Raw genomic sequence first — 24,656 nt, forward strand, 5'->3', positions numbered from 1 at the left:
TTATCTCTGTCTCTGTCAAATAAATAAATAAAATCTTAAAAAATAAATACGCCTTAAAAAAAATATTGGCATTAGGTATGGAATTCATACTATTTAAAATAACTTTTATTTTTTTTTTACTCAAGCATAATTAACATACTTTGTTCTATTAGTGTCAAATGTACACTATGATCATTCATCAGGTCTCTGTATTTCTCAGTGCTCTTCAAGATAAGTGTACCCTTAAACCCTTTATCTCTTTCACCCAGTGGCCCAACAGCCTCCCCTCTGGCAACCGCCAGTTTGTTCTTGTACTTATGAGTCTGAGGGGTTTTTTTGTTCATTTGTGTTGTTTCTTAAATTCACACCTGAGTGAAGTCATATGATAGTTGTCTTTCTCTTACTGACTTATTTCACTTATGATTATACCCTCTAGGTCAATCCATGTTGTTGCAGAGGGTGAGATCTCATTCTTTTTTAGGGCTGAGTCATACTCCATTGTATATATACACCACACCTTCTTTTATCCATTCATCTATGATGGACACTTGGGTTGTTTCCATATCTTGGCTATTATAAATAATGTTGCAATAAGCAGAAGGGTGTCTGTATCTTTTCGAATTAGGCTTTGGGGTGTTTTGGGAGGGTTAACTACACAGTAGTAGAATTACTGGATCATTTGGTAATTCTATTTTTTACTTTTTGAGGAACATCTATAATGTTTTCCACAGTGGCTACACCAGTTTGCATTCCCACCAGTAGTGAACGAAGTGTCCTTTTCCTCCACATTCTTGCCAACACTTGTTATTTCTTGTGTTTCTGATTTTAGCCATTCTGACAGGTAATATATCTCACTGTGGTTTTCATTTTACTTTCCCCTGTGACTAGTGATATTGGTCATTTTTTCATGTGTCTGTTGCCCATCTCTGTTTGTTTCTGGAAAAATGTCTATTCCGGTCCTTTGTCCAGTTTTAATTGGATTCATTTGAAATTTTTTTGGTGTTGACATTGTACAAGGTCTTTATATGTTTTCGATATTAACCTTTTATTAGATATGTCACTTGCAGATATCTTCTCCCATTCAGTAGGTTGTCTTTTTCCTTTGTTAATGGTTCATTTCTCTTTGAAAGCTTTATTTTTGTGTGGTAGTAGTAGTTCAGTTTTGCTTTTCTTTCCCTTGCCTTAGGACACATATCTAGAAAAATGTTCCTACAGCTGATGTTAAAGAGATTACTGTGTATGTTTTCTTCTGGGAGTTTTATGATTTCAGGTCTCATGTTTATGTTTTTAATCCATTTAGAGTTTGTGTCTGGGAATGGTATAAGAAAGTGGTCCAGTTTCATTTTTTTTGCATGTGGGTGTCCAGTTTTCCATCACCCTTTGTTGAAGATACTGTCTTTTCTCCATTGTATATTCTTTGTAAAAAAAAAGATTTTATTTATTTGAGAGAATGAGAGTGAAAGAGAGCACAATTGGGGGGCAGAGGGCAAGGGAGGTTCATACTCCCAGCTGATCTGGCAGCCTGATGTGGGGCTCAATCCCAGGACCCTGGGATTAGATCCTCAGCCCAAGGCAGTCACTTAATTGACTGAGCCACCCATGTGCCCCTCCCCATTGTATATTCTTCCTGCTTTGTCATAGGTTAATTGACCGTGTAAGTGTGGGTTTAATTCTGTGCTCTGTACTCCGTTGCACTGATCTATGTTTTTTTTTTTTTTTGCCATTGCCATACTGTCTTGATTACTGCAGCTTTGTAGCATATCTCGAATTCTGAGATTTTGCTTCCTAAAGCTTTGTCCTTCTTTCTGAAGATTGCTTTTTCTATTCAGTTTCTTTTTAGTTCTGTATACATTTTGGGATTATTTCTTTTATTTCTCTGAAAAATTCTGTTAGTAGTTTGATAACGAGGATTGCATTAAATCTGTGGATTGCTTTGGGTAATAGAGAAATTTTTACAATATTGGCTCTGCCAGTTCATGCATATCATATATCTTTCCATTTATTTGCAGTATCTTCAATTTCTTTCAAGAGTGCTTTATAGTTTTCAGAGTACAGATCTTTCACCTCCTTGGTTGAGCTTATTCCTAGATATTTTATTCTTTTTGGTACGATTGTAAATGTGATTGTTTTCTTAATTTCTCTTTCTTCTACTTCATTATTAGTGCACGAAAATGCAACAGATTTCTCTATATTAATTTTCTGTTCAGCTTTACTGAATTGTCAGTTTTAGTACTTTTTGGTAGAGTCTTAAGGGTTTTCTGTATATGGTATTATGTCAGGTGCAAATAGTGGAAATCTTACATTTCCTTTACTAGTTTGCATACCTCTTATTTCTTTTTCTTGTCTGATTGCCCTGGCTAGGTCTTCCAGTATAATGTTGAAGAAAACTACTGAGAGTGGACATCCTCATTCTATTCTTGATTTTAGAGGGAAAGCTCTGTTTTTCACCATTGAGAATGAAGTTAGCTGTAGATTTTTCACAAATACCCTTTGTTATGTTGAGGTATGTTCCCTCTGAACCTAGTATATTGAGAGTTTTCATTATGAAAAATGTTGCACTCTTTCAAATACTTTTTTGCATCTGTTCAGATGATCATATGGTTTTTGTCCTTTCTCTTACTGTGATGTATCGCTTTGATTTACATATACTGAACCATGCTTGTGTACCTGGAATAAATCACACTTGATCACTGTGTATGATTTTTTTTTTTTTTTTAGATTTATTTTTTTGCTAGAGAGCGTGCAAGCAGGGGTAGGAGAGGGAGAGAATTTTTTTTTTTTTTTTAGATTTTATTTATTAGAGAACACATGAACAGTGGGGTGTAGGGGGAGAGACAGAGGAAGAGGGAGAAGCAGACTCCCAGCTGAGCAGGAAGTCCAGTGCGGGGCTTGATCCCCGAGATCATGACCTGAGCTGAAGGCAGACACTTAACTGCCTGAGCTACCCAGGTACTCCAAGGGAGAATCTTAAGCAGGTTCCATGTTCAATGCTTAGCCCGACGCAGGGCTTGATCTCATAATCCTGAGATCATGACCTGAGCTGAAATTGAGTTAGATGCTTAACCGAGTGAGCCACCCAGGCGCCCAGTGAACGATTTTCTTAATGTATGTTTGTGTTTGTTTTGATAATGTTTTGTTCAGGATCTTTCCATCTGTTGTCATCAGATATTGGCGCATACTTTTTTTTTGTAGTATCTTCATCTGCTTTTGGTATCAGGGTATTGCTGATATGAATATGAATTTGTAAGCTTCTTTCATCTTCTTTATTCTGGAAGTTTTAAGAACAATAGGTTTTAACTCTTCATATGTTTGGTAGAATTCACCTGTGAAGACATCTGATCCTAGGCTTTAGTTTGTTAGGCATGTTTTGAGTACTGATTCAGTGTCATTGCTAGTAACTGGTCTGTTTAAATTTTCTGTTCATGATTCAGTTTTGGAAAGTTATATGTTTCTAGGAATTTTTTCATTCCTGCTATGTTCTCCATTCTTTTGGCATATAATTTTACATAATATTATATTTACTTGAGTTTTCTCTCCTTTGGTGAGTCAGGCTAAAAGTTGATCAATTTTGTTGATCTTTTCAAAAAACTAGGTCATAGTTCCTTTGAACCCGGGGCTGGGGGGTGTTGTCCGTTTTTTTTTTTTTTTTTTTTTGTCTCCATTTTATTCTCTCATCTTCATTATTTCCTTTTTTTCTCTTGGCTTTGCACATTTTTTCTTTTCTAGCTCCTTTAGTTACAAGGTTAGGTCATTTATTAGAGATTTTTCTTGCTTCTTGAGGTATATCTGTATTGTTATAATCTTCCCTCGTACAAGAGGTATTGCCACATGCCAAAGATTCTAGACCATTGTGTTTTCATTTTTGTCTTCATGTATTTTTTATTTCTTCTTTGATATCTTGGTAGGTGCATTCAGTGTTATAGTAACACATTATTTAGCCTGATTGTATTTGTGTTCTTTCCAGATAGCTTCCTGTGATTCATTTCCAGTTTTATACTTTTGTAGTTAGAAAAGATACATGAGGGAAGGGGGGGAAAGATGGTGGAGGAGTAGGGGACCCTATTCCAACTGGTCCCCGGAATTGAGCTGGATATCTACCAGACCACTCTGAACACCCACGAAATCAGCCTGAGATGTAAGGAGATAGATCTGGATCTCTACAAACAGAATATAGCAGGCGGTTGGTTTTGAGGTACAAAGCGGGGAGCCATGATTCTGTGGGCAGATATCAGAGGATAAACGGAAGGGAGAGGGAGCCGAGCCGTTGGGATCCTACATCGCCAGTGAGTAATAGCCTCCCACACTGGGGACAGGGCACAGACTTGCAGACCAGTAGCAACGGGGAAAGGACTTTAGGGCAGTCACCTGGACTGAAACCGGAGCAGTGGGGCCGTGCGTGTGTACTGGGGGCTGCTGGTGGTTTTAGAAGCATGGAGGGCAGAGATGTGCCCCAACCTGGGGGGGGGGGGACTAGAAGCGCTGCTGAGGGGCGCACAACCCAGGACCCTGCAGTTTATAGCAGCGCAGACAGAAACAGATAGTGTGACCTGGAGAGCTCACTGAAGAACAGACTGATCTCTCTGCTCTGAGGCAGAGGGTTGGAAACGGTATCTTCTGCTCTGACTTTCGGAAGAGACACGGAAAGCCGCCAGGGAGAGCCGCCAGAGAACAAAAGCCCAAAAAAAACAGTTTTCACTGAGCCCATCCCCTGCCACAGGGGGGCAGGGCAACTCTGCCCAAACAGGGTTGTCTGAGTAACAGCACAGCAAGCCCCTCCCCCAGAAGACAGGCTGGGAAAACAAGAGGCCAGCAACCCTCCAGTCCCTATAAAACAGGTGCATCTTGCTTGGGTTGTGGTCAATAATTTGGACTCTGTACATTCCCTCAACCACCCACCAACAGAATGACTAGGAGGAGGAACCCCAAAATAGGAAAGACTCAGAGACTATGACTTATGCCATGAATTTACAAATGGATTCAGATATAACCAAGATGTGAGAGATGGAATTCAGTCTAGCAATTGTGAAGACAGTAGCTAGAATGGAGAAATCGATTAATGGCAACATAGAGTCTCTAAGGGCAGAAATGAAAGTTGAATTGGCAAAACTTAAAAATGCTACCAATGAGATCCAATCCAATCTAGATAATGTAACAGCTAGGGTAAGCAAAGCAGAGAACGAATTAGTGACCTAGAAGACCAATTAATAAAACGGAAAAAAAGGAGGCCAGGGAAAACAACTCAGAATCCATGAAAATAGAATCAGAGAAATAAGTGACACCATGAAACGTTCCATAGAATTATTGGAATCTCTGAGGGAGTAGAGAGAGGACTAGAAGATATATTTGAGCAAATTGTAGCTGAGAACTTCCCAAATCTGGGGAATGAAACAAACGTTCATGTCCTAGAGGCAGAGAGGACACCTCCCAAGATCAAGGAAAACAGGCCAACACCCAGGCATGTAATAGTAAAACTTGCAAATCATAGAAACAAGGAAACCATTTTAAGGGCAGTTAGGGGGAAGAGATTCCTTACGTACAGAGGGAGGAACATCAGAATAACAGATCTATCCACAGAGACCTGCCAAGCCAGAAAGGCCTGGCAAGACATACTCAGGGTACTAAACGAGAAGAACATGCAGCCAAGAATACTTTATCCAGCAAGGCTGTCATTTAGAATGGATGGAGAAATGCAGAGCTTCCAAGACTGGCAGAAACTGAAAGAGTATGTGACCACTAAGTTGGCTCTGCAAGAATTATTAAGGGGGGTTCTATAAAAGGAGAAAGACCCCAAGAGTGATATAGAATAGAAATTTACAGGGACAGTCTATAAAAACAAGGTCTTCACAGGCAACTTGATGACAATAAATTCATATCTTTCAATAATCACTCTCAATGTGAATGGCCTAAATGCTCCCATAAAACGGCACAGGGTTGCAGATTGGATAAAAAGACAGGACCCATCCATATGCTGTCTACAAGAGACTCATTTTGAACCTAAAGATATATCCAGACAAAATGAGGGGATGGAGATCCATCTTCCATGATAACGGACCTCAAAAGAAAGCTGGGCTAGCAATTCTTATATAAGACAAATTACATTTTAAACTAAAGACTGTAGTTAGACACAGAAGGACACTATATCATTCTTAAAGGCTCTATCCAACAAGAATATCTCACAATTGTAAACATTTACGCATCCAACATAGGAGCAGCCATCTACATAAGCCAACTGTTAAACAAAATAGTCATATTGATAACAATATGTTAATTGTAAGAGACCTCAATACTCCACTGTTAGCAGTAGACAGATCATCTAAGCAGAAAATCAACAAAGAAATAAGAGCTTTGAATGACACACTGGACCAGATGGACCTCATAGATATATACAGAGCATTCCACCCTAAAACAACAGAATACTCATTCTTCTTGAGCGCACATGGAACTTTCTCCGGAATAGACCATATATTGGGTCACAAATCAGGTCTCAACTGATACCAAAAGATTGAGGTTATTCCCTGCATATTCTCAGACCATAATGCTTTAAAACTGGAACTCAATCACAAGAAAAAATTTGGAAGAAATTCAAACACTTGGAAGCTAAAGACCACTCTGCTCAAGAATGTTTGGGTCAACCAGGAAATCAAAGAAGAAAAACAATTCATGGAAACCAATGAGAACGAAAACACATCGGTCCAAAACTGGGATAGTATGGGATACTGCAAAGGCGGTCCTAAGGGGGAAATACATAGCCATCCAAGCCTCACTCAAAAAAATAGAAAAATTCCGAATTCACCAATTAACTCTACACCTTAAAAGAACTAGAGAAAAAGCAACAAACGATGCCTAAGCCACACATTAGAAGAGAAATAAGATGAGAGTAAATAACAATGAATTAGCAGAAATACAGTAGATCAGATCAACGAAACTAGAAGCTGGTTCTTTGAAAGAATTGATAAGATTGATAAACACTGGCCAGACTTATCCAAAAGAAAGAGAAAGGACCCAAATTAATAAAATTAAGAATGAAAGGGGAGAGATCACGACTAACACAAAGGAAATAGAAACAATTATTAGAAATTATTATCAACAACTTTATGCCAATAAACTGAGCAACCTGGATGAAATGGATGCCTTCCTGGAAACCTATGAACTCCCAAGACTGAAACAGGAAGAAGTTGACAACCTGAATAGGCCAATAACCAGTAACGAAATTGAAGCAGTGATCAAAAACCTCCCAAAAAACAAGAGTCCAGGGCCTGATGGATTCCCTGGGGAATTCTACTGAACATTCAAAGAAGAAATAATACCTATTCTCCTGAAGCTGTTTCAAAAAACAGAAACAGAAGGAAAACTTACAAAGTCATTCTGTGAGGCCAGCATTACCTTAATCCCCAAACCAGGCAAAGACCCCATCAAAAAGGAGAATTTCGGACCAATATCCCTGATGAATATGGATTCCAAAATCCTCAACAAAATCCTAGCTGATAGGATCCAACAATACATTAAAAGGGTCATCCACCATGACCAAGTGGGATTTATCCCCGGGATGCAAGGGTGGTTCAGCATTTGCAAATCAGTAAGTGTGATAGAACACATTCATAGGAGAGAGAAGAACCATATGGTCCTCTCAATTGATGCAGAAAAAGCATTTGACAAAATACAGCATCCTTTCCTGATTAAAACTCTTCAGAGTATAGGGATAGAACATTCCTCAAGTTCATAAAATCCATCTATGGAAAAACCCACAGTGAATATCATCCTCAATGGGGAAAAGCTGAGAGCCTTTCCCCTAAGAGCAGGAACATGTCAAGGATGTCCACTCTCGCCACTGTTGTTAAGCATAGTACTAGAAGTCCTAGCAACAGCCATCAGACAGCAAAAAGAAATAAAAGCTATTCACATTTTCAAAGAAGTCAAACTCACTCTTTTTGCAGATGACATGATAGTTTATGTGGAAAATGCAGAAAACTCCACCCCCAAATTGCTAGAACTCATACTGCAATTCAGTAATGTGGCAGGATACAAAATCAATGCACAGAAATCAGTTGCTTTCTTATACACTAACAATGCAACTGTAGAAAGAGAAATTAGAGAAACTATTCCACTTACAATAGCACCAAAAACCATAAGATACCTCAGAATAAACCTAACCAAAGAGGTAGAGGATCTATACTGTAGGAACTAGAGAACACTCATGAAAGAAATTGAAGAAGACACAAAAAGATGGAAAAACATTCCATGTTCGTGGATCAGAAGAATAAACATTGTTAAAACGTCTGTGCTACCCAGAGCAATCTCTACCTTCAATGCCATCCTGATCAAAATTCCAATGACAGTTTTCAAAGTGCTGGAACAAGCAATGCTAAAATTTGTATGGGATCAGAAAAGACCCTGAATCGCCAAGGAAATGTTGAAAAAGAAAAAGCTGGGGACATCACTTTGCCCAATTTCAAGCTATATTACAAAGCAGTAATCACCAAGACAGCATGGTATTGGCACAAAAACAGACATAAAGACCAATGGAACAGAATAGAGAGCCCAGATATGGACCCTCAACTCTATGGTCAACTAATCTTCGACAAAGCAGGAAAAAATTTTCAATAGAAAAAAGACAGTCTCTTCAGTAAATGGTGCTGGGAAAATTGGACAGCCACATGCAGAAGAAGGAAACGCGACCATTCTCTAACACCATACACAAAGATAAACTCAAAATGGATGAAAGACCTCAATGTGAGACAGGAATCCATCAAAATCCTGGAGGAGAATATAGGCAGTAACCTCTTTGACATCGGCCACAGCAACTTCTTTCAAGATACATCTCCAAAGGCTAGTGAAACAAAAGCAAAAATGAATTTTTGGGACTTCATCATGATAAAAAGCTTCTGCACAGCAAAGCAAACAGCAAAGAGGCAACCCACAGAATGGGAGAAGATATTTGCAAATGACACTACAGATAAAGGGTTGGTATCCAACATGTATAAAGAACTTCTCAAACTCAACACCCAAAAAATAAGTCAAAAAATGGGTGGAAGAAATGAACAGACACTTCTCCAAAGAAGACATACAAATGGCTAACAGACACATGAAAAAAAATGTCATCATTAGCCATTAGGGAAATTCAAATCAAAACCACACTGAGATACCACCTTACACCAGTTAGAATGGCAAAAATTGACAAGGCAAGAAACAAATGGAGAGCTTGTGGAGAAAGGGGAACTCTCTTACACTGTTGGTGGGAATGCAAGTTGGTACAGCCACTTTGGAAAACAGTGTGGAGGTGCCTCAGAAAATTAAAAATAGAGCTACCCTGTGATCCAGCAATTGCACTACAGGGTATTTACCCCAAAGACACAGATGTAGTGAAAAGAAGGGCCATATGCACCCCAATGTTCATAGCAGCAATGTCCACAATAGCCAAACTGGAAAGAGCCGAGATGCCCTTCAACAGATGAATGGATAAAGAAGATGTGGGTCATATATACAATGGAATATTACTCAGTCATCAGAAGGGATGAATACCCAACTGTTACATCAACATGGATGGGACTGGAGGAGATTATGCTAAGTGAAGTCAAGCAGAGAAAGTCAATTATACGGTTTCACTTTTTTGTGGAGGATAAGGAATAGCATAGAGGACATTAGGAGAAAGAAGGGGAAAATGAAGGGGGGAGTCAGAAGGAGAGATGAACCATGCGAGACTATGGACTCTGAGAAACAAACTGAGGGTTTTTGAGGGGAGGGGGGTGGGGGGATGGGTTAGCCCAGTGATGGGTATTAAGGAGGACATATACTGCATGGAGCACTGGGTGTTGTATGAAAACAGTAAATCGTGGATCACAGCATTGAAAACTGGTGATGTATTTTATGGTGACTAACAATAAAATTTTAAAAGATAACATGATATGACTTAAGTCATTTTGAATTTATTGGGACTTGTTTTGTGACCTAATATGTGTTTTGTAGAATGTTCCATGTGCACCTGAAAAGAATATATTCTGCTGTTTTTATGGAGTGTTTTGAATATAGGTTAGGTCCATCCGTCCCATTGTGTCATTCAAAAACAGTGTTTCCTTTTTGTTTGTTTTTTTTTCCTGGATGATCTATCCATTGATGTAAGTGGGGTGTTAAAGTCCTCTACTATTGTACTACTGTCAACTTCCTTGTCTGTTAATAGTTGTTCTATGTATATAGGTGCTCCCATGTTCAGTGCCAAAGTATTTACAATTGTTATATCCTCTTGTCAGATTGTTCCCTTTATTGTTATATAGTGTCCTTCTGTGTCTCTTTATAGTCTTTAAGTCTTTTTGGTCTCATACAAGTATTGCTACCCCAGCTTTCTTTTCACTTCCATTTGCATGGTAATGGTTTTCCATCCCTTCATTTTTAATATGCGTGTCTTTAGATCTGAAGCAAGTCTATTCAGGCAGTATATAGGTGGGTCTTGCTTTTTAATCCATTCATTCACTCCCTACTGATTTGATTGGAGCATTTAGTTCATTTACATTCAGAGTAATTATTGTTTGGCAGGTACTTATTACCATTTTGTTACTTGTTTTATGATTGTTTTTGTAGTTCTTGTCTGTTCCTTCTCTTGCTCTCTTGCCATTTTTGGCTTTCTTTAGTGATGTGCAGAAAAAGAGAGAGAAATCCAAGCATATCTATTATATGTGTTTGATTTGTGGTTACCATTAGGTTCATAAATAATAATGTGTATAGCAATCTGTATGAAATTGATGGCCGTTTATGTTTGAATCCATTCTAAAAGCACTAAGTTTATACCCGCCCCCACATTTTCTGTATATGATGTCATACTTCACATCCTTTTATTTTCTGATTCTCTCTACTAATTTTTACAGATAACATTGATATTACTGCTTTTGCATGTTAACCTCCATACTGGTTTTGTAAGTGATTAATCTATTACTTTTATTGTATTTATCTGTAAGATTTTTTCCTAATTTTCTTTGTTATGTCCTTTTCTTTCCACTCAAAGAATTCCTCTTAATGTTACTTGTAAGGCTGGTTTAATAATGATGAACTGTTTTTTCTTGTTTGGGAAATTTTTATCACTCCTTCTGTTCTGAATGATAGCCATGCCGGATAGAGTATTCTTGGTTGCAGGTTTTTTCTTTTCAGTACTTTGAATATATCATGCCACTTTATTCTGGCCTGCAGCGTTTCTGCTTAGAATCAGATGATAGCCTTATGGGATTTCCCTTGTGTGTGACTGCTCTTTTCTCTTACTGCTTTAAAAACTCTCTCTTTATCATTCCTTTTTCCATTATAAGTATTATGTGTCTTAGTGTGGATTTTTTTGGGTTGATTTTGTTGGTGGCTCTCTGTGTCTCCTGGATCTAGATATGTATTTCCTGCCTCAGGTTTGAAAGGTTTTCAGCTGTTATTTCTTCATATGAATTTTCTGCCCCCTTCTTTGTCACTACCCCTTTTGAAATCTCTATAATATGGAATCTTAGTATACTTGATGATGTCACTGAGTTTTTACCTATTCTAATTTTTTATTCTATTTTTTTTTTTACTCTTTTTTCTTTTTACTATCCAGCTTGGTTGCTTTCCATTACCCTGTCTTACCAATCACTGATCCTTCCATGTCCTGTAATCTATTTATTCCTGGTAGTGCATTTTTTCTTTCAGTTATTGAGTTCTTCATCTCTGTTTCTTGTTTATATTTTCTGTCTCTTTGTTGAAGGTCTCAGTGAGATTCTCCACTCTTTTCTCAAGTCTAGTGAGTATCTTTTTGACCACTACTGTGAATTCGTTATTATGCCCTCTTCTTTGCTCTGTATCCTCATTTTGTTTAACTCTCTGGGTTTGTTTCTTTGTATTTTGAAAGTCAGCTTTGTCTACTGATCTTGAAAGTAGTGGCCTTATGAAAAAGAGGTCCTGTGGTGCCCTGTAGCACAGTGTGCCCTGTTCTCCAGAGTCAGGAATTTCATGCCTATCTCCAATGTGGGTTGCTTGCTCCCTACTGTTGTGGCTGAGCCTCATTTGCCTTCTGTCCAGTAGGCCACAATGGCTGACTTTGCTTGTTCTCTGCAGGGTTTGGTCCCTGTGCTGTCAAGGGGCCAGTCTGCAGTCAACAAAGAGACAACTACAATAGCCAGCAAGCTGTTGTATTTGGGCAGTATCAGCTGTCAACTAGATGCCCTCAGCCCATCTGCTAGGGCTGCAGTTGCACTGATTGGCAGGATGCTCTCTTTGCAGTGCCAGCTATAAGGTTCAGCTGCTGGGACTGAGTGTGCACAGGTGTGTGTGATTATCTTCCTTTCTTCCCCGGGTAGGACTCACTCTAGAGTGAGCCTGGTCCTTGCCAAGGCTGCTTGCAAGGTATTTCATGGCATGGTCTTCTTTGGCAGGATGCCTGCTGAGTGTGGTAGGTTGGAGGGGGCAAATCCACAGGAGAACACAGTAGCAGGGCACATGGCGCTAGCAAGACAGGTGGAGGAGTGCTCCTGCTAATTCCTGCAAATAGCCTGCTATCTAGGCTGAGGTTGGGCTTCTTTGAGAAACCTAAAGATCCCAGGCTCTTTTCAAGCGGCTGTTTATATTGTATTTCAACTGGGTTGTTTGTTGTGCTGTCTCTTCCAGAGCAGTGACTCAGTTTCAATCTCCTTCTGCCTCTCTTAGAGCTAAGTCCACTGATTTTTAAAGTAGCTACAGCTAAGTGTGGTTGATTGTAAAAAAATAAAATAAAATAAAATAATAAGCTCCTGTGCTTTTGAAAGCCAGACGTTATGCAGACTTCCCAGTGCAGGTCTCCCTCTCCTCCCCAAGCCTGAGGTGCCTAGTGTGGGCACTGCTCCTCTTCCTTCTCCATGATTGTGGAGTCCCTCTGATTTGTGGTTAGTGTCACTGGGGGTTTGGTTCCTGACTGCATCTTTGCCCCTGCTGCCCTTTAGGATGTGGCCTTCTCTTTACAGTTAACCAGTGGAAAGTCTGTTCTGCCAGTGTTTGGGTCGTTTTCAGAGGTAGTTGCTCTGATGTGGCTGTTACCTTGCTCTGTCCGTGGGACAAAGTGAGCTCAGGATCCTTCTGCGCCATTTTCCCAGAAGTCCTCTAAACATGAATTTTTCTTGAATTAGTAACTTACCCACATCTACAAAGTCTGCTTCTAATCCATTTTGCACATCACTATCATATTAATTCTAAAATATTTTCATCATATTACTTCCTTGGTAAATCTTGGTTATTTTCCACTGTTTTCACTAGCATTTCTCAAACTGTCCTCAAGCTATGCGTGATTGTTCAAGTTCTAAAAAAATATATTTTTTAGTTCTGTGAGTAGGCTTTAGTAAGTTTAAGAATTGCTGTTGCCACATTCCTATTTTAGAGGTTTAAAATGCACAATAAAATATTAAGGGAGGATTCATAGAAACTTAACCTAATATATCCTAAAGGGATTGCACACAGAAATCTTTTTACTTGCAATATATTATTTGCAATGTCATGTAAGATGGCATACAGAGCCTTCCCTGGTTTTCTTTCCCCAGTTTTCTTTTATAACGTAATTTTTTGTTACTCCCCAATTTATATATTCTGAAGGCTAACCATATAATGTATCATAAATGAAAGATTTGTCATTTAAAATGTGTAAGAGTTTGTATCTTGAGTATATAAAGAATTTTTATAGATCACTGGAAGAAAACAACCAGTAGAAAGTCAAACAAATTTTTTTTAGAATGGAATGAATAGGTATTCCTAGAAGAAAAAACTTAAATAACCACTCAACACATAAAGATATGCTCAAATCCACTATTATGGGATATTTATTTTCTTTAAAGAGACTTAGATCTTAAAAGTTTTTAAAACTTCTTCAAAATACCTAATATCTTTGTTATAAGTTGGGGGAGAAGACAGTTAAGTATCTGCCAAACTTTGAGAGAAGGCACTTCGAGACCAGAAAATGAAGCTAGTCAGTCCACACAGTTTACAGAGTTTTATCTGGGCTGACTTACTGTCAGGTGGGATTGGGAAGAGGATAGTCCACAGCAGCTACATTCTGTGTAAAATCTGGACCTTAGTCCATGGATTTTATAGAGTGAGACTCGCAGAAGGACATTATAGTGAGATCAAAGGGTTCACACACACCTTAGAGGGCATGCATACATACACCTAATTGACAGCTAACCTTTAATTAGATCGTATGGCACCACCTGTGCATCAGGAAAGGGAAAGACTATATTATCTCTTAACAGATTTATGGAAGGCCAAAACAAGCCTTCCCCCATCCCAGCCTGGGAGGGCATTTCTGTGATATGTATATTAATCTTCAATGAGTCTACAACATGTAGCCCGAAGAGGGGTGATTCAGCAAATGTGAGCAAGATGGAGGATCAAAGATGAAGTCAGTTTTGTCAACACTCTTACAATGTTTTACTTTGTGAACTGACTGCATCCAATCAGTTATTAGTGGCAATCTTGAGTCTGTTAGTGTGATCTGCAGACCAGTACCATCAGCATCATCTGGGGACGTGTTAGAAATGAGGAATCTTGAGCCCCACTCCAAACATACTGAATCAGATTCTGCATATTAACAGAGATCTCAGTTGATTCTTAAATACTTAAAACTTTGGGACGTATTAAACTAGAGTATTTGAGTTGAGAATTGTGGGACAGTGTCCAGCACGAAAGAATTCCATGATTGATGGGTGATATCTGTCATAGGTCTGGAAAAAGAGATATGGTGACACTTACGTAGTAGTGGGGTGGTCATTCTGTCATAGCCATTTCTAGTTCCTCACTTCTAGCAAAGTATTAAAAAATATTTTTATTGCCAACTAATTCTGCAGCAGTTACCCTTTAAACAAAACTGCTCTGAGTATTTTTTTGTTTTCTACTTTATTCTTTTCTGGATTTTTTAAGTTTTTCACAAGGTAAGATATTTTTTAAGTAAAATGGTCTGTTCTTCTTCAGTATTAACTGCTGTGGCTGGTAAACAGGACATTATGTCACAATTGGTTGATAAAATATTTTTTTCCCAGTCCATTAATATTTTGTGCCCCAGGTAACAGCAGTTGGATGGCTCTCCCCAAGGGTAACCACTATTAAGTTTGGTATCTTTTAGATCTTTTTTTCTGTATTTAAAAATATAAATTAAGGATGTAAAATAAATGTCATATATGCTATTTTTTACTTACCTTTTTCTTCTAATGTAATATATCCTAGACTTTGTTCATTATCAGTAAACATTCTTTGTTTAAAAATTCAAGTGTAATTAACATACATTATATTAGTTTTGGGTCTATAATTTAATAATTCTGTACATTATTCACTGCTCATCACCTTAAGGTGTACTCTTAATCCCCTTCACCTATTTCACCCATCCCTCCCACCTACCTTTACTCTGGCAATCACTAGTTCTTTATATTTATTTAAGAGTCACTTTGTCTCTTTTTTTCTTCCTTGTTCATAGTTCTGTTTCTTAAATTTCACATGAGTGAGATCATACATTTTTTGTCTTTACCTTTCTCATGTTGCTTATTATTATGCCCTCGAGATCCATCCATGTTGTTGCAAATGGCAAGATCTAATTCTTATTTGCTGCTAAGTAATCCAGTCTGTGTGTGTGTGTACACACATATACCACATCCTCTTTATCCATTCATCTATCAGACACTTGGGTTGCTTCCGTATCTTGGCTATTATAAATACTGCAATGAGCATAGGGGTACATATTTCTTTTCAAATTAGTGTTTTTGTGTTCTTTAGTTAAATACCCAGTAGTGGAATTGCTATATGGTAATTCTTTTTCTTTTATTTTCTGAGGAAACTCCATACTGTTTTCCACCATGGCCGAACCAGCTTGCATTCTCACCAATAGTGCACAAGGGTTCCTTTTTCTCCACATCCTCGCCAAATTTGTTATTTCTTCAGTTTTTGATTTTAGCCATTCTGACAGGTATAAGGTGATATTTCATTATGGTTTTGATTTGCATTTCCCTGATGATTAGTGATGTTGAGCATCTTTTCAAATGTCTTTTGACCCATCTTTTTGTCTTCTTCAGAGAAAATGTTCATATCTTCTGCCCATTTTTTAAATTTGATTATTGGGGTGGAAGGGGTTGATGTTAAGTTATAGAAGTTCTTTTTATATATTGGGTATTAACCCTTATCAGAAATACCATTTGCAAGTATCTTCTCCCATTTAGTAAGGCTGCTTTTTTGGTTTGTAGTCTTTTTGTTTTGTTGATAGTTTTCTTCACTGTGCAAAAAACCTTTTTGTTTTGATACAGTCCAATAGTTTAATTTTGCTTTTGTTTCCCTTGCCAAAGGATATCTAGAAAAATGTTTCTACAGCTGAGGTCAAAGAGATTACTGCCTGTTTTTTTCTAAGAGTTTTATGGTTTCAAGTCTCACATTGAGATCTTTAATCCATTTTGAGTTTATTCTGTGTATGGTGTAAGAAAGTGGTGCAGTTTCATTACTTTTGCTTGTAATTGTCACTGTTTAAGACTATCTTTCTCCCATTACATATTGTTGCCTCCTTTGTTGTAGATTAATTGACCACAAAAGTGTAGGTTTATTTCTGGACTCTCTATTCTGTTCCATTGATCAGTGTGTCTGCTTTTGTGCTGATGCCACACTGTTGTTTTGATTACTACAGCTTTGTAATGTATCTTAAAATCTGGGATTGTGATATTTCCAGCTTTGTTCTTCTTTCTCAAGATTGTTTTGGCTATTCAGGGTCTTTTTTGGTTCCATACGAAGTTTAGGATTATTTGTTCTAGTTCTATGAAAAATGCTGTCGGTGTTTTGATAGGAATTGCATTAAATCTGTAGATTGCTTTGGGTAGTATGGACATTTTTAGCAATATTGGTTCTCCCAGTCCGTGAGTATCACGTATCTTTTCATTTGTGGTATCTTCAGTTTCTTTAATCAGTATTTTATAGTTTTCAGAGTTGGGTTGTTTTTCACCTCCTTGGTTAAGTATATTCCCAGGTATTTTATTCTTTTTGATGCAATTGTAAATGGGATTTTGTTTTCTTAATTTCTCTTTTTGCTTTTATTAATGTATAGAAATGCAACAGATTTCTGTGTATGTGTTTATATATATGTGTGAATGTATATCTGTGTGTGTACATACATATTTTTTTCCAGCAATTGCACTAAGTATTTACCTAAAGGAATACAAAAATGCTAATTCAAAGTGATACATGCACCTCAGTGTTTATAGCAGCATTATCTGCAGTAGTTAAATTATGGAAACAGCCCAAATGTCCATCAACTGATGATAAAGATGATTAGCCATAAGAAAGAGTGAAATCTTGGTACTTGCAATGACATGGATGGAGCTAGAGAGTATTATGCCAAGTGAAATAAATAGAAAAAGATAAATAACATGATTTCACTCATGTGGAATTTAAGAAACAAGCAAAGGGGCACCTAGGTGGCTCAGTCGTTTAAGCTTCCAACTCTTGGTTTCGGCTCAGGTCATGGTCTCAGAGTAGTGAGATCGAGCCCTGCATCAGGCTCAACACTCTGGGGAATCAGCTTGAGATTCTCTTCCTCGCCCCCTCTACCCCTCCCCTGCTTTCTCTCATGCTTGCTCTCTCAACTAAATCTTTAAAAAACAAGAAATGAGCAAAGGGAGTTTTTTGATTACTGATTCGATGTCATTGCTAGTAATCAGTCTATTCAAATTTTTTAATTCTTCTAGATTCAGTTTTGGAAGGTTAATGTTTCTAGGAATTTATTCATTTCTTGTAGGTTGTCCAGATTGTTGGCATATAATTTTTCCTAATGCTCTTATAATGCTTGTGTTCCAATGGTGTCCATTGTTATTTCTCCTCCTTCATTTCTAATTTTGTCTTCTTTCTTTGATGAGTCTGAGTGAAGGTTTATCAATTTTGTTGATCTTTTCAAAGAACCAGCTCCTGGTTTCACTGTTTTTGGGTGGTGGTTTTGTTTTTTTTTTTTTTTTTTTTTTTTGGTCCCTGTTTTATTTATTTTTGCTCTACTTTTCATTCTTTTCTTCTTTCTCTTGGCATTTGATTTTGTTCTTTTTTTAGCTTCTTTAGGTGTAAGTTTATTTATTTGAGATTTTTCTTCTTGAGATGGGCCTGTATTGTTATAATCTTTTCTCTTAGTACAGGTTTTGAGGAATCCCAAGATTTTTGACTATTGTGTTTTTCATTTTGATTTGTCTCCATGTATTTCCTCTTTGATTTCTTGGTTGACGTATTCATTCATTGTTTAGTAGCATTTTATTTAGCTTCCATGTATTTGTATTCTTTCCAGATTTCTTTTTATACTTAATTTCTAGTTTCAGTGTTGTGGTGGGAAAAGATACATGATATGATTTCAGTCAAATTTATTGAGACTTCTTTTGTAGCCTATCATGTGATCTATTCTGGAGAATGTTCCATGTGCCCCTGTAAAGAATGTATATTCTGTTTTTCATGGAATGTTTTGAATATTATATCCGTTGATATAAGTGGGTTGTAAAGTCCTCTACTATTGTACTACTGTCAGCTTCTTCCTTGTCAATAGTTTTATGTATGTAGTTGCTCTCATGTTGGGTGCAAAAGTATTTACAATTGTTAAGCCTGACTTAATGGTGATGAACTCTTTTTCTCTTGTTTGGGAAACTTTTATCGCTCCTTCTGTTCTGAATGATAGCCATGCTGGATAGAGTATTCTTGGTTGCAGGATTTTTTCTTTTCAGCACTTTGAATATATCATGCCACTCCCTTCTGCACTGCAGCGTTTCTGCTTAGAATCAGATGATAGCCTTATGGGATTTCCCTTGTGTGTGACTGCTCTCTTTTCTCTTACTGCTTTAAAAGTTCTCTATCACTCCTTTTCCCATTTTAAGTATTATGTGTCTTAGTGTGGACTGTTTTAGGTTGATTTTGTTGGTGGCTCTCTGTGTCTCCTGGATCTAGATAGGAATTTCCTGTCTCAGGTTTGGAAGGTTTTCAGCTGTTATTTCTTCATATAAATTTTCTGCCCCCTTTTCTCTTTCTGGGATCTCTGTAATATGACTGTTATTACACTTGTGGTGTTGCTGAGTTCCCTTTTTCGCTCTCCTGTTCAGCTTGGTTGCTTTCCATTACCCTGTCTTCCCAGTCGCTGATCCATTCTTCTACCTCCTCAAATGTGCTGTTCATTCCCTGTAGTATATTTTTTATTTTAGTCATTGAGTACATCTCTGACTAGTTCTTTTTATATTTTTATCCCTTTGTTGAAGTTATAAGATCCTCCACTCTTATCAGGCATATTGCTTATCTATATTTCATTTAGCTCTTTTGCTTGGTATTTCATTTGGGACATAGTCCTCTTTCTCCTCGTTTTCTCTGTGTTTTTCCCTATTTATTTAGAAAGTAAGATACATCTCTTGATCTTGAAAGTAGTGGCTTTATGAAGAAAAGGTCCTGTGGTGCCCTGTAGCACACCGTCCCCTCTTCTCCAGAACCAAGCACCTGAGGGGTGACTTTTATATGAATTTTGTGCACCATACTGTTGTGGCTCAGCCGCATTTGCCTTCAGTCCAGTCAGCTCCAAATGTCCATTTTGGTTATTGTGGCCAGGGTCTGGTCCCTATGCTGTTAAGGGCCTCTGTGGGGCAGGGAAGGGCTTATAGTTGAACAGTATCAGTAATCAGTCCAGATGCCTGCCTTCAGACCATTAGCAGGGGCTGAAATTGCACAGAAGTACAGGGCACTATCTTTGTCTTTCTTTTGAGAGGCTTTGTTGATTAGTGGGGCCAAGAGATCAGATGTCTGTCCAAGTCAGTCTGCTGGTGCTGCAGTCAGACAGATGTGTGTGATTATCTGACCCACTCCCCAGGGCAAGAGTTATTTTGGAGTGATAGTGTTCACTATCAGGGCTTCTTGTAAGATGAGACCTGGCTGGAGCTGCTTTGCAGGGACTCCTGCCCAGTGGGGCTTCTTGAATGGAGTGATTCAACAGGAGAATGCAGGAGTGAGTGCACAGTGTTAGTAAGCTATGTGGAAAGTGTTCACATTGGTTCCATAAATGTCTGGGAGGGAGAGAAATTGCACCTGCCAGCTCTTTTGTTCTTGGAGAAGTTTCCTACAGACCTTTGCTTCTCCAACACAGATTCTTCTCAACACAGATTGAGATTAGTAAAAAAAAAAAAAATCTTCATGTATACCCCAGGCACTTTTCAAACTTCTGCTTCTATGCTGTATCCAGTGGGGATTGTTTATTCTCTCTTTTTTAAGGTTGGGACTCAGTTTCCTGTCACCCTCTGGCTCTCCTACAGCTAAACCCACTAACTAAAAACCTTTGAATCTAAGCCCCACTGATTTTCAAAGCCAGATGTTATAGGGACTTGTATTCTCAGTGGGGGTCCCTCATGTCTGGGGTACCTGGTATGGGGTCTTTTCCTCTCCCTTCTCTTTGCTTCTCCCTCCTGTTTGTGGTTAGTCTTGGTTTGGTTTCAAACTGTGTCTCTGCCCCTCCTATCATTTCTGATTGACTTATTCTCTGTGATTAACCCAGATTCCTGGGTTAGTTGCACTGATGTGCTTGTTACCTAGGTGTTTGTGTTAAGGAGGTGTACTTAGGATTCGCCTACTTTGCTATCTTCCCAGGCTCCTTCCAAAATTTACTATATTCTTTTTAATGACTATTGGGCATTACATAACATGGATTACTATACTTTATTATATCCTTCTCCTGATAATGGACTTACCTTTGAGCCAGAAACTGGTTACTTTGATCCTTTTTTTTTTAAATGACATAAAACTAATTTATGTTCACACAAGAAAGCAAATTTCAAAGATCTGTTGGTTTTGTAAAAAAATACCTAGTTAGAAGAATATTCTTTCAGTCCACCAGTGCACTTGACTATTGGAGAAAATGGATTCATTTTGTTGTTCCTCTTCAGGCTCTCGAACAGTATGGCCTGATGAAACTATGGGACCATTTGGACCTCAGGATCAGAGATTCCAGCTTCCTGGGAACATAGGTTTTGACTGTCATCTCAATGGGACCACATCACAGAAGAAAAGCCAGGTTCATAAAACTTTACCTGATATTCTAGCAGAACCTTTATCAAGTGAAAGACACGAGTTTGTGATGGCACAGTATGTGAATGAATTTCAGGTAAATTGTGAATATCATTCTGTTTTTCTGATCATTAATACTATATTAATTTCTGATAATTGTGAGCATATTACTTTAATTGAAAAATTTTAAAAATCTTAATTCTAGCATATTCAAAAACAACATATATAGCTTTTAAAAACTTGGCATTGTTCTATACATGTTTGCTATATAATTTTTTTCAAAAGATTTTGTTCATGGGTTAGCCCAGGAGGAGGAGCTAGGGGGGTGGTGGGCAGAAGGAGAGGGAGACACAGGCTCCCCACCCTGAGCAGGGAGCCTTACATGGGGCTCAATCCTGGGACCCCAGGACCATGACCTGAACAGAGGGCAGATGCTTAACCAACTGTGCCACCCAAGTGCCTCTAATTTTTTTTTTTTTAAGATTTTATTTATTAGCAAGCACACAGAGGGAGAGGGAGAAGCAGACTCCCCACCGACCAGAGAGTCTGACTTGGGGCACCATCCTAGAACCCTGAGATCATGACCTGAGCCACCCAGGTTCCCCCCCGTTTTTTTACTTTAGATTACCATCTCTTGTAGGTAAATAGTTCTTCAAAAATACATTGTTCACTTTATATCTGTATTACTAAAAATAAACAGTATAATTTTTATATGGAACAAATTCCAACTAGTTTTACACTCCTCTAGGCATTTAAAACTTAAGAATTTCAGAGCTCTCAAAATTTTAAGATATAGTAACTAAAAAAGATTTATAAATAGGTTTTTGGTGGTGGTGGTTGTTTTGTTTTGTTTTGTTTTTAATGAGTCCTTAAACGGGTATTGCAGGGGTGCCTGGCTGGCTCAGTCAGTAAAGCATGCTACTCTTGATCCAGAGTCTGTGAGCTCAGGCCCCACATTGGGCAAAGAGCTTACTTTAAAAGGGGGGGGTGGGTGGAGAGCATGCCTGGGTGGCTCAGTCGATTAAGCGTCTGCCTTCAGCTCAGGTCATGATCCCAGGGTCCTGGGATCAAGCCATGCGTTGTGCTCTCTGGTTCAGCAGGGAGTCTGCTTCTTCCTCCCACTGCTCTTGCTCATGTGCATGCTCTCTCTCAAATGAATAAATAAAATTTAAAAATTATTAAAAGGGGGTAAAAATAAATAAACTGATGTTGCTCACCTAAATGGAAAGTTACAAATGGAAAGTTACATGCAATTCAGAGTTTCTATCAAACCCCTAACCCGTACCATTTTCTGAATTTCTACAGTTTCAGGCTGATTTTTTTTATCAAAGCTATAATATTTATAGCAACAGCCCCTTATAGTTATTATGGTTTATATCAGATAACCTAACATTTGGAGACAGTTGACCTCCCCTGACATTTTATCTCCAATAATTCCTTCTCTGTCTTCTTGTCTCCTCCTCTGCCACTTACGTTATTTCCCATGTGTTTCTGTCCATCTTACTTGAATTATTCCCTGGTCACTTAATTCCTTGGCTTCCTAACTTTTTCTGTTTCTGACATTTCTGATTCTATATTTCTCTCTGCCTGCCAAACATCATTATCTGAGTGTCTTAAAATTCCCTAGATTTTATGTCTCATACTTAGGTTCCCCACGCCTCAAAACCTGTCCTTACTCCCGTGTTATCAATAGCATAAGTGACTTAGTCATTCTCCCACTGTCCCAAGACAAAAATTATACTGCCAAACTGGGCTCCTCTCTCCATCATATCCCCATAAAGAGTGACAAAATTTAATTTCTTCCACTTCTGAAGTAACTTTTAAATTATTTGTGTCCTTTCACTTCCCACTAATAAAGCCAGCGTTCAAGGCCTCCATATCTCTCCTCAATTCTTAGAGACATTATAGCGAGATGGACTATGAAGCTAGGATAAATCTTGCTTCAAAGGTTAGGTCTGTTTTTTCCTTAATTTTGTGACCTTGAGAAAGCTACTTAATATTTTGAGCCTGTTTCTTTATATGTAAAATGGGGCACCTGGGTGGCTCAGATGGTTAAGCATCTGCCTTCGGCTCAGGTCATGATCCCAGGGTCCTGGGATCGAGTTCCGCATCGGGGTCCCTCCTTGGAAGGGGGCCTGCTTCTTCCTCTCCCTCTGTTGCTCCCCCTGCTTGTGCTCTTTCACTCTCTCTGTCAAATAAATAAAATCTTTAAAAATAAAATGGGGGATAATACCTAGCCTGCAAAGTTGCTATGAGGATTAAATGTGAAAGTGTACATAAAACACTTAAATACACTGTGATCAGTCAATATTGGCTGTTACTGGTCTATTGCCTGCACAGTAATACTAGCATTATCTTTTTATATCTGATCTTGCTATTCTTCATTGTTTATAAACTAAAGTCAAGATTTTTTAATGTGGCAGAAATGACTTTCCACAATTTTGATCCCTTATCTTTACCACTTCATCTCCTGCTCCTCCCTCTGCACTCAAATCACAGTATACCTTTTTGGTTTGGTTTGTTTTGTACCATTCTCTTTGACCATTGAATGTGCTTGCAGTGTTTCTATCTCTTGGTGGGCTGTTTTTCCTCCTGAGTTTCTAACCTCCTTTCTTCCTATTCTTTACATACCACACATACACATTAATTAACATGTAGTTCAAATACAATTTCAACCTTTTCCTGATTTTCCCCTATATACTGCCAGAAGACTTCCTTCGTAACTCTGTAGCACTTTTCATATTGGATTACATTTATTTGTTCATGCTATTTTTCTTCTTCTCACTCTTTTAAACCTAAGAGTGAAGGCTGGATTTTTTACCATTGGGGGGCTGCTCTTGTCATAATGTCTGATGTATAGTAGGTGCCCTATAAATTTCAGTTGAATAGAAGCTTCTAAACTCATCCTGTAGGAGAGGCTATATATTTAAGCATGCTATTTTGTAAGTTAGTGTGATTATCACCATTTTACAAAAGAAAGGATAAATATCAAAATATCAGAAAAGGTAATATTGTAAGAATTGTCATGGCATTTTAGTTTCTTAGCCAACTTCTACTCATATCAAGTCTTAGAATATTAGCATATTTATATGTTCATTTTGAAGTTTTTAAATCTTTATTACCCCACCACCAGTTAATTATTTTGAAAAACTTTTCAGGGAATACAAGTTTATAACAGATCAGGTATTTTATTTGAACTCCAGCTTTTATTTATATGTCTTATTCCTCTTAGGGTAGTAATGCACCTGTTGAACAAGAAATCAGCAGTGCGGAAACTTACTTTGAAAATGCCAAAGTAGAGTGTGCAATCCAGACATGTCCAGAATTGCTGCGAAGAGGTATAGTGTGCTTCATACATTTACACTATCTGTATTAGATAATGTCACTAATTTTCTAATGTTAAATAATGAACTCCGTAGAAATTGCAATACTTTGTAACTTAATATTTTAATATGTCTGGCCAGAAAAGATTACATGGCCAAGGTAAGGTCTTTCAGATGTACCCTGACAGCTATAGACTTTTCCTCTTCCTTCAACTTCTGGGTGATTATTATAGCTATAATTTCATGATCATAATCTCAGTAATACATAACACTGAGAAAATTTTAATAAACTTTTTTTTGAAAATTACAAGACCAATAACAGGTAACCTTACTTGCTCTTCAGAATTGTTGACAGCAGTA

The 24,656-nt window shown here is 38.0% G+C and overlaps 1 protein-coding gene across 3 annotated transcripts in view; it reads left to right on the forward strand.

Moving 5' to 3' along the window:
* The window catches only part of MMADHC (metabolism of cobalamin associated D), a 45,307-nt gene that overhangs the window by 16,111 nt on the left and 4,540 nt on the right, over positions 1-24,656 (forward strand). For all 3 annotated transcript variants that reach the window (XM_028113088.2, XM_028113089.2, XM_028113087.2), the window contains exons 4-5: positions 20,853-21,070; positions 24,206-24,311. In XM_028113088.2, coding sequence (XP_027968889.1) covers positions 20,853-21,070; positions 24,206-24,311 — 324 coding nt within the window. The remainder of the gene's footprint in view (positions 1-20,852; positions 21,071-24,205; positions 24,312-24,656) is intronic.

This window comes from Eumetopias jubatus, unplaced genomic scaffold (genome assembly GCF_037043125.1).
Source record: "Eumetopias jubatus isolate StellerSeaLion01/CBP00866 unplaced genomic scaffold, mEumJub1_p1.0 scaffold_3, whole genome shotgun sequence".
NCBI lineage: Eukaryota > Metazoa > Chordata > Mammalia > Carnivora > Otariidae > Eumetopias > Eumetopias jubatus.